General features: G+C 49.6%; 1 protein-coding gene across 2 annotated transcripts; it reads right to left on the reverse strand.

The window, feature by feature from the left end:
• Nucleotides 1-2156: 2156 nt before the first annotated feature.
• On the reverse strand, nucleotides 2157-9116 carry MARCKS (myristoylated alanine rich protein kinase C substrate). 2 transcript variants are annotated; one of them, XM_032683547.1, is made up of 4 exons: nucleotides 9008-9116; nucleotides 8287-8395; nucleotides 6520-6692; nucleotides 2157-5368 (listed from the first exon to the last, which is right to left on the reverse strand). In XM_032683547.1, the coding sequence occupies exons 3-4, from the start codon at nucleotides 6616-6618 to the stop codon at nucleotides 4613-4615; spliced, it is 855 nt and encodes a 284-aa protein (XP_032539438.1). In that variant the 5' UTR covers nucleotides 6619-6692; nucleotides 8287-8395; nucleotides 9008-9116; the 3' UTR covers nucleotides 2157-4612. The 2 variants fall into 2 exon arrangements, with proteins under 2 accessions (XP_032539438.1, XP_032539437.1); XM_032683546.1 differs by lacking the exons at nucleotides 8287-8395; nucleotides 9008-9116 and adding an exon at nucleotides 6936-7042.
• Nucleotides 9117-10598: the final 1482 nt, after the last annotated feature.

Raw genomic sequence — 10598 nt, forward strand, 5'->3', positions numbered from 1 at the left:
AGCTGATGCACAGTCAGTCAGTAACCTCATACTTTGTAGTAAGACCTCTTACATTCATTTCTTAGAGTAACAGGAGGCTGCCTGGCCTGCTTGCCTCTGCCCTGCTGGACTCCTTGCAATGCCAATAGTTTCTATTCATTGCCAATTATCTGAAGACCCCAGATTTGTAAAGAGAAGACATTACCCCCACTGTCTACAGTATATTATAAACAATATACCATTCTTTACTTGCTGCTTACTTCAGGAACCAAAGTACCTGTTTTATTGTATCTCAGTGACCTGAGCATGGTAAAAAAAAAAAAATTGTCATAAACTAGAATCAGGATGCTTTCAACTAACTACATCGTTATGGAAAACACATGTTCTCTCAGTCTCTTAAAAAAAATGAACACTGAAAGGAGTCCAGTATCACCAGTGATGACCTTTTACTACTCTTTCACTATACAAATAGCACAAAGACCAAATTCACAGGAAACCATTACCCAGCATTACACCTTTAGACTGGAATGTGTATTATTCTAGATTTTTTTTTTAAAAGACAATATAGAAAGACTTACAACTTAGAAAAACCCAATCAAAACAGATGAAAACCTTTTACCTTCATCTAATCATCTGCAAGTGAAGTTAAAGGTTAGCTGTTTCAAACAGTGGTATGTAACAAAAAACATTCTTAAAACACAGACAACATCATAATAAAGGCATAAAATACTCACATATGCAACATTTGCATCTAATACAACCAACAGGAGTTTTTAGGTATGTCAGAAGTTGATGTATGAAGACTTGATTTGTATCCAGGGATTGTGTACACAAGCAGGAAGGTGATGGCACTCCAGCAGAAGCCAAAGCCTAGGCTCCACTTTCCTCACCCAGCTTCCCTTTCGCTTTTCTTGCCTTGCTTCCTTGCCTGAAGGCAAAGTCTCTATATGAATATATCAGGACCAGATACAAAAGAGGAGTACTTGAAGTTAGACATTGTGATTTGGAGTTTGAAATGAAGTTTAGATATTACCAAGGTAGGCATGAAATTTGAAAGGATTTTTGTACAGCCAAGTTATATTATTAAACAAGGAAGACTGTTGGGTTGGTTTAAGTAAATAAACATAAAATAAGTAAATCTCTAGAGCCACTAGTCAGGCAAAATTAGATTCCAGCGTTTTACCGAAAAATATGACATTGTTTCAGCACAACAGAAGTTACCTTGTTCATAGCAGTAATAACATTCTGCTTCAAAAGAACCACAGCAACCCAAAAAATAGGAAAATCAGTTTGAAATCACACATTTTAAACCCACATACATTCCAAGACAATTTGTTGAAATTACAATACTCATTATAATTAGCATTTTCATCGAGGCAATCAATGCAACGAAAAAAAAGTATAAAGCTTTCTCAGTAAGAAAATGAATGACCTGACCAGTCACAAACACCCAGCTCCTTCATTTTCCTTGCACATAAATAAGGATATTCTGCAATTGCACAGAAGTCACTACTCAGTCCCTTGGGGACCAAGGGAGGAAGGATGGTCTTGCACAATTTTTTGGCAGGAGGAAGCATTTCAAAACTCCTCCATTTCCACTGCTTCAAGCCTTGACTCCCATCTTCTTAAACAATACAGTAGAAAACTGGTATCATCAAATCTCACCCGACTGCTGGGACCAGAAGAGCAGATGCAACTGGCATTCTTAAGATGTATTTTTGTAACTCTAGTAGTGTTAGGATTTGGAAAGATATTTCAAGTCAAGCCAAGCCATGGGATGACAAAGCCCCAAGCCAGAAGCCTGGCTTCCTGGGAGCAATTCTGCACCCCCAGGAATAGGAAGCACTTCAGATAACATCAGCTGGGTGAGGAAAGAACATGAAAGTTTGAGAAGAAAAATTTGAAAAAGAACTTTACTAGCAATTATTTTCTTCATATGTACACACACAGTTCAGAAAAAAAAAAAAGAAAAAAAAAGAAGAAATTCAGACTTCTCTTTAAGAATCCTTAGATTTAAATATATATATATTTATTAAAAAGAGACATTGACTCTATGGCCAAGACATCATGCGTCTCAGAACAGGTTTTTACAGCCATGTTATAAAAACCCCTTAGCAAAGAAGTTATGCACTAGACTTCAAACACATGTACTCCAAGAATGACACTGGTGTGGAGGATCTTGTTTTACATCCATTTATTTTTGTCCCTCAGCAATTATAGCATCGTTTCAATACATTTCTAAAGCTATAGAGAAATACCAGGGCAACTAGAGTACATACAAGCCAAAGTTAAAATGGTAGACAGCTGAATTAAAAAAAAAAAAAAACAACAAAAAAAACCACCAACAAAAAACCCCCAAAACCCAAACAAACAAACAACGACAGAAAAAAACCCCAAACCAAAACAAAAAGAAGTATGCATTCAGCAGGAAATCTACTATACTTCATTCAGTTTAGGCTTTGTTCTTTAGGGAACAAGGTGCTAACGTGCCATTTTCTCATAAAATGAATCATAATTGCTTCCAAAGAGTTTCTGCTGAAAATGTAGGTGGAAGCAAATAAGTGTAACACTAAACTTTCTCCTATAAACTTAGAAGCAACACTTTCTTGAATCAATTTCCACCCTCCAAACACCACTGCTGCTTTTCTTATATGAACTCACTGTTTTATTAAGGCATAATATGCCCTGAGCAATATGCTGGAAATTAGCCAAAAAGCCTAACAATTAAAAAGCAAGCACCAAGTGACTTTTTTAATCGACAAATTTGGAAATCTGTTTTGAAACTCACCTGTACTTGGGAGTAACACTTGAGGAAAAAAAGAAAATATTGCTTTTAATTACTTTGAGTAGAATGGCAGTGTTAATTTCCCTTTTCTCCTTCCAGGCTAAAGTTTTCAAGCTAATAGTCTAGGTACCAAAGTAGGACCAGCATACTAAGATATAAGTGGGACATCTGTTCTAGAGCTTAATTTTTAAGCAACTTGGCATAAAAATTTCATTGCCCCACCCTAAGCAATTCAAATTAAATCTTATTTTCCTCAAGAGGCAAGACTCTCATATGCTGGATACCTCTGGTCTTAAAAGCAAGACGGACCCTGGACAGGAGAAACATATACTGTACATGCTCAGATTGCCTTCCACTCTTCTTTTTAAAGCCAGAAAAGCCTACAAATTACCTGGTGCACTGCACAGTTTCTCTGTAAGATGCACAGTACTAGAGAGTCCAGGATTCAGGAAGTTTTCAAAGCTAGTGCCAACAGCACACACGACTTTCTACAAATTTAGGCAATACTGGCTAGTCCCTTTAAGCTACCAGAGTATCCATAAAAGAAAGACAACCAAATTATACATTTTATTCACATTTATTTTTCGCTTTTAGTGTGCTCACAGAAAATTAGAACACCTTAAGCAGGAGTTTAATAGCAATTTTTGTAAGCAAAGTTACATTCCATCTCTAAGTCAAATTGGTCAAAGCTTCTCCAGTATTTACAAAAACATGATAGACAAGATGCTACACAAAAAAAAAACATTGCATCTGAAGAGTTTTCCTTTATTTTCAAAGACAACTGGAAAAGAAAGCATTGTCTGCTGTAATCAAAAACATACCACAGTATAAACAGTAACCATTCCACTTATCACAGCTTGGTTGAGTTTAAAATTTGTGTTTAAAAGGTCCAAGATGACTGCAGTTTTACAAAAATGGGCAGGGTGGAAAGAGTTGCAAACTTCATGTGCTTCTGGATATCAAGATTTGTTTTTTTATACAATAGTCACAGTTAAAAACACCCTGCTGGTAATACATAATTACACTTTATTAAGGTCATAAACCAGCAATAAACAATAAAGCCTATACAACTTGTATTTCTACTTAATCACTGACTGATACAGCTAACATGAGATAAGTGAAAAGTTCCTATGGTTTAAATGAATTCCTAAGACTATGATCTCTTTATCTGGGTATTGATTTTTATTTTTTATTTTTTTTCCTTTTTCCTTTCCTTCTTAATCAAGACTTGTAGTGTTGTAAACCTTATAGAACATCTGCCTCACAAAATACATCGTAATAACTTTCTTTTAAAAAAAAGACTAACCCCTTACATCATTTCTGACGGGGCGCGCTCCCGGCAAGGGCTGCGCGCCCCGGGTTCCCCACTGCGGCCCCTGTCACTTCATTTGATATCCCTTATTGACCCACCCATCTCCTTCATATATGGGCATGTCCATAGACCGATCGGCAAAAGTTTTATAATATGAAGAGAGTTGCAAAGCATGAAATTAAAAAAACAAACAAACAAACAAAACAAAACAAGAAAAAATTTTAAAAAAGAAAAAAAAAAACCCGAACCAACCAAAACAAAATGTTAATACTGATGAAAAAAAAAAACCAAAAACCCCAAAATATAGAGGGTGGGAGAGGAGGGCGGAGGGGGGCCCCCCTCCGCCCGTTGGAATGGCGGCAACACACAACGATTTGAGATGGGAGCTGCGGGGGGAGAGAAAAAAAAGAAACGAGACATCTTTTAAATCAATCCCTGGTTGTAGACAAGTTCTCCGAGACCAGTACCTGGCACCACTCCAACAAACAAACAGGGGGGAAGAAAAGTCCGTCGGCGAGGGGCGGCGGCGGCGCTTACTACTCCGCCGACTCGGCGGCGGGTCCCTCGGGACTGCTCTCGGCGGGGGGCTCCTGCCGCGCCGGCTCCTCCGCGGGGGCCGCCTCCTGCTCGCCGCTGCCCGCCTCGCTCGTGGCGGCGCCGGCGCCCGCCGCCTCCTCCGCCGCCTTCGCCTTCCCCTCCGCTGCCTGCTGCGGCTGCTGCTGCTGCTCCTCCGCCGCCGCCGCCGGGGCCTCTTCTCCCGCCGCCTTCTCGGGGGCGACCTCGTCCGATTTGGCCTCCTGCGAGTCCCCCGCCTCCTCCTTCGCCGGCTCGGCGCTGCCGGCCGCGCACGGCTCCTCGGCGGCCGCCTTGCCCTCCTCGCTGCCCGCCGCCTCGGGGGCCGCCGCCTCCTCCTTCCCGCCCTCCGCGGCGGCGGCGGCGCCCTCGCCCTCGCCCCCCTCGCCGGCCTCTTTCTTGTTCTTCTTGAAGGAGAAGCCGCTGAGCTTAAAGGACTTCTTGAAGGAAAAGCGCTTCTTTTTTTTTTTCGGGGTCTCGCTGCTGGACGAGGGGGTCGCGCCCTCCTCAGTCTTGGGGGAGGACTCGCCCTCCGCCGGAGAGGCCGGCTCGGTGCTCTCCGCCTCTCCCACCTCCTTCTCGGAGGCGGGCTCCGACGAGGCCGCCTCCTCCTTGCCCGTCTCCTCGGCGGGCGCGCTGCCGTTCGCCTGCACCTCCTCCTTGCCCGCCTCCGCCGCTGCGGGGGAGGCGTCGCCGTTCACCTTCAAGTGGCCGTTCTCCTGCAAGACAGCGACCAGCGTTACCGACGGTGACTGAAGGGTGTGTGTGGGGCGGGACGCGCCCTCCCCGCCCGCCGGCCTCGCCTCGCCTCGCCCGGTTCCCGCTCCTGCGGTTCGAACGCCGCGCCCTCCGCCGGGCCAGGCCGGGCCGGGCGCCCCCGGCGGCGGCGGGCGGGACGCGCGGCGGCCGCTAGAGGGCGCCGCGGTTCTACGGAGCGGCGGCCGGCGCCGCGCACCCGCCCCCGGCGCGCCCCGTCCAGCCGCGGCGGCGGCGCGGGGCGGGAAGGCGAACAAAGCTCGCCGGGCCCGGCCCCGGCCCCCCGCCCGCCGCGGCCCCTCCGCACCCGAGCGGTGTGGCGAAGCGCCCCCGCCCCCCGTCCCCGTCCCCCCCCCCCCCCGCTCACGCCGCATTTGCATCTCTCAGGCGCCCGGAGCGCGGCTGGCTGCCCCGGGCGGCAGCTGCGGGGGCGGCGGGGGGTGGCTGCCCGCAACGCCGCCGCCGCTGCTCGGGGCAGCGGGGGCACGGCCAGCCCGGCTCCCGCGTGGGGAAGGGGCGGTGGGTGACAGAAAGCCGTGCCCCGAGGCTGCCAAGCCACTGGCGGAGCTGCCACAGACGGCGCGGGCGGCGCAGCCCCCGGCCCCCAGTCCTGCCCGAGGGGGCTGCCTGCGGAGCCCCCCGTCCGGCGGCTCCGGCCCCCGCTACTACACAGCCATCCTGCTCCACCACGATAAGCGTTTCGCGCGAGTCACCGAGCGTCTTCGGGAGCAGGTTAAGCGGGCAGAAAAACCAAGCCAAGGTGTAAGATCCTTCCGTTTACGAGCCATTGGGACACTCCACCATAATACACGAGGGATTTAAAAAGAAAAAAAAAAAAAAAAGAAAGAACCATGCCCCCTGCCCCCGCCCCCCGCAGGAAAGATAAAGGAACGAATCATTCAAAGCCAAGCCCGTTTAACCAAAATAAAGAAATTATTCCTTTGCCTCGAGTTGCAAAGATAAAAGGATCGACCGTATTCTCCATTGAATGTGCCACTGGGGCATCAAAGGAAGAAGAATCAAACAGGATGCGAAAGAGAGTCCGTCGAAGTTGGCTTAAAAAAAGGAGTAGATTTAATATTTTTTTTAATTTGTTTGTTTGTTTGTTTTTTACCTGTCCATTCGCCTTGGATGGAGATGCAGCCACTGCTTCCCCAGGTTTCTCGGCGGAGGCTTCGCCCTTTGCAGCGGTCTTGGAGAACTGGGCACCCATGCTGTCTTATTCAACAAAGAAACTCAACAGATCCAAAAGGAGGGGAAACAAAGAGCGTTGGGTTGGTATAAATACTGGGCGACCAGCAGCAGCAGCAACACACACACACACCAGAGGGGAAAAAAAAGAGAAGAGAGAACAGAACCGATTATAATGCACTCCTTTTAAAAAATTTAAAGTTGAAGAGATCAAAAAGCAGCAGCACAGGAGGGAGGGGAAAAAAAGGGAGGAAAAAGTCGAGCAAAAAAAAAAAAAAAAAAAGGAGCCCAAGTTTAGTAAAAAAGAAGTAATAAAAAATCCCAGATTTGTAGCCGTACTGTAGACAAGGAGAAAATGGAGAAATCTCCCTGGTTGCTAATAAGATGCGGAGTCCAACGCCCAAGTGCACAGATGAATGGGCTTCCCGAGCGGTGACGGCAGCGCTCCGCCCGCCGCCGGCCAATCGCGGCCGGCGCGCACAAAGGGGGGCGGGGCCCGCCCGCCCGGCGAACAATGGAGCCGCGATGGCAGCGGTTTGAAATCGGCCCCCGGCCGATAATGAATGTGCCGCTCCGCTCCGCCGCGGCGCGGGCGGGCGCGCCGGGACCCGCGCCGGGCCGCGAACAAAACACGCCGAAAGAGCGGGGCGGGCGGGCAGGGACAATGGTGCGAGGGGCGTGCGGGTGAGTGCGAGTGCGAGTGTGAGTGAGAGCGTCCCGGCCCCGCCGCACGCCCCCGCCCGCTGCCGCCGTGAGAGAGCAACAGATAGTGTGTGCGAGCCCCGGGCGGGGGAGAGGGAAGGAGGGGATTTGCTGCTTGCTTTGTTTTTTGGGTTTTTTTTTACCCCCTTTGGGTTTTTTTTATTCTTTTCTTCCCTGGGTTTAATTGGTCGCGATTGTTAAATCGCCCCCAATTTGGAAGGTATTCGAACCACGTAGATCGGATTTCATCGAACGAGATCACGAGTCGAAATTAGTAGGTCTGTAGGCCAGATGTTGCAAACGCTAAGGCAGCGGCGGCAGGAGCCGCTGCCGGAGCAGAAACGGACCCCTCCCCCATAGCGATATTGGCTTGGAATAAAATATTTTGTGATTAGCCTACGGCTCTAATTAAATTCTGCTGTCTGACTATTCCTGATTTGTATTTTTAAAGCATTTTCTGAGGCGGTGACCCACTTCACGATTACATTTCCATGCACTGAAGTAGTGGGCGAAGGACGTTATCAGGGAAAGATTCGCGCTTTCCCAAACCCCAGCCCCGAGCGTCTATTTACGTTGAATTTAAACCCTCGAATAAGATGCAACCCGAAACGCGATGCACGCGAATTAACGGTGATCTGGAGCACTTAGCAGCGCTGGGGTGGGTGAAATATCACGGACCCCACTGATTTTCTTTCTCAGCGGAGGGGGCAGTGTGTGCGGGGAGCGGGGCGGTTCCCTCCCTCCGCGCTGTGATGCGGGAAGGCTGGCCCAGAGCCCCCCCTCCGACCCCCTCCCCCGTTTCCTCGACACCCCCATCCCCTTTTAAGGAGTAGAAACGAGCGTCAGAACGATCGTTTCCCTAAATCGGGTAATCTCCTCCGAACGCCTCTTGTTTATAAACAAGGATGTTAAAATGATTCCGATAATGAAGGGCTGCGAAGCGGGGAGGCTCGGCCCAGCCTCCCACCTCCCTTTCCCTGCGGATTACCGGGGCTGGCGGGACCGGTGGGCTCCGTGCAGGCGCCGAGAGCCGCCTCTCGGTAATCCCGGCGAGGGCAGCCGGCTGCTTTCAGCCGCTCAAGGGAATATTTCGTGTCCTGGGGGCAAAAAGGGGCATATGGTTGGTGTTTTTCATGGGGTGGATGCGAACTCTCCCTCCCACCCTCCGCATTTCACCCACAACCGCCCCCCCCTCCGCCGCCTCTGGCCGCCGCTCCCTTTGTTTCGGCCGCGGCCGCCCGCCCCGCCGAGCCCGGCGCAGCAGCTCCCGCTCCCCCGGGAGGCTGCTCCCCGCACGCCCACCCGCGGCAGCGCTCCCCGCACCGACAGCACCCACAGCCGCGGGGGGCAGCCGCCGGCCCTGCCGGAGTGAGCGCCCGCGGGAGGGTGGGGGTGCCGGGAGTGCCGCCACCGCGCCCCGGGGCTCCCTCGGCGGGGCCGCGCCGCCGGGCGGTTTCCTTGGCGACGGCCGAGGGGCGGTGGGGCCTCCATGGCGGGATCGGGAGCGGAGTGGGGCGGGGGCGGCCCTGCCCGCCCCAGCGTCAGCTGCGGCTGCACCGCGGCGGCCGCTCCTGGGGGCAACGGTGTCGGGAGCCGCTCTCCGGGGATCCGCGGGCTGCCGCCCCCGCCTCGGCTGTGCGTGGCGGAGCGGTGTGTAAGGCGGCGGGCACCACCGGCAGAAGGGATGGAGCGAGCTGCGGAGGGCTCACCTTGTGGCGTGACGGCGGCGCGACCGTGGGGCACGGACAGCTAGACAGCTCCCTTCATCGGGATCCTCCTCCGCTGCTCAAGGGGACTCCACGTGTAGTGTTTTCTCTGCTCATTTTAATCTGGATATTTAGCAAATCGTGGTTTTGGTGGTGGTGGTTTTGTTTTTTTTTTCTTTTTAGACTGGTTGATTTAACAGATCACTTAAGAAGACCTGCTGGAAGACCACGATAGGACTTCACAATCAGTATTAAATGGCACCTGTCCATCTTGCATGGGTATGTGCAATTTCACCGACACGGTCATGTGCAGTTTTACTTTCCACCGTAGTTGTGTCTGAATTTCAGAGTAGTGTCACTTAAAAATTTCACAGAGTGACTGTTGGAGTTTGGATGGCGTGTGCTCTGCGTTATGCTTCTGATATATTTTTCAACCATTTCAATGTTTTACAATCTGAAAAGAAAAAGAGGAAGAAAAAAAGAAAAAGCTTTGACTGATCTTACTATAGGTGCTTAGTTCCACAAGTTCTTCTGTAGAGTCTCTGGACAAGAGACTGGAATATATCTGGAATATATGTACACTCCTGCTGTCAGTCCCATTGCAATTAAAACCTGGACAGCTATCTCTAACCCAAACCCTTGAACATGAGATGCAAATGCAAGATTTATCGCCTTGAATGACCTCCTGAGCCCATCGGCTCTGTGTCACACCACACACACCTTTATGCGCCAAGCAAAGAGACAGACTGGAGGGGAGATTCCTCATTCTTAAACTTCTTCTTTACTCAGGTTCCTGATCTTTTCATCTCCTTCCAAGGGAAAGGAGGGAGGAAAGAAAGAAAGGAGAAAAAAACCCAAAATAAAACAATCCCTCATTGGTGTTTTGGAGCAGGACTAATCAGTTATGAATATGAGAATACCGATTTTCTACCTTGCGCTCCACATAAAAAGTTGTTGTGGCATTTCTGTGGCAGGAATGAGGAGGTACGAGTGTAAAGTTGCTCGTGCATAGGGTATTGGAGATTTAGTGTCTGAAAAAAGTGGTACAATTGTCAAGTGTATTTGTGTTAAGGCTTTTACCACAATAGCTCTGTCAGCAGAAAATCAGATTCCCTCCCCCTCCCCCCGTGGCATGGGTGGCAATATTTCTAAGAATGTGATAGCCATGGCTGAGAGACAGCTCGAAAATGAAATGAGAGGAGCCCAAAAATTAAGGCAAAGAGAAAGGGCTGGGGACCTATTCTCAGGGGGGCAGCCGGGTTCGTCTTCCCTTTGCAACTCCAAAGGTTAAGGGCCTTGTCACAGCCAATCTCCTGATTTCTAAGAGTGTGTTGCATGCCCCAGATGAAGTTGTCTTTTTTCTCGGTTCTTCCAAAATGTAACTCCTCTCAGCACATTTTGCCTGAGAGATATTTTCATCTTCTGCCTTTTGGGAAGGGGAAAGACTGAGGTGTGGACTGATTTACAGTGTGCTGGCCAGAAAATCACTGTCACAGCTGACTCAGAGTTACTGATGCTTGCCTGGGCCTTCATGGTCATTAATACTGAATCTATGCCTTGCAGCTACAACTTCGATCAGGTATAAACACAAACC

The sequence above is a fragment of the Chiroxiphia lanceolata genome, chromosome 3 (assembly GCF_009829145.1).
Source record: "Chiroxiphia lanceolata isolate bChiLan1 chromosome 3, bChiLan1.pri, whole genome shotgun sequence".
In the NCBI taxonomy this organism is placed as follows: domain Eukaryota; kingdom Metazoa; phylum Chordata; class Aves; order Passeriformes; family Pipridae; genus Chiroxiphia; species Chiroxiphia lanceolata.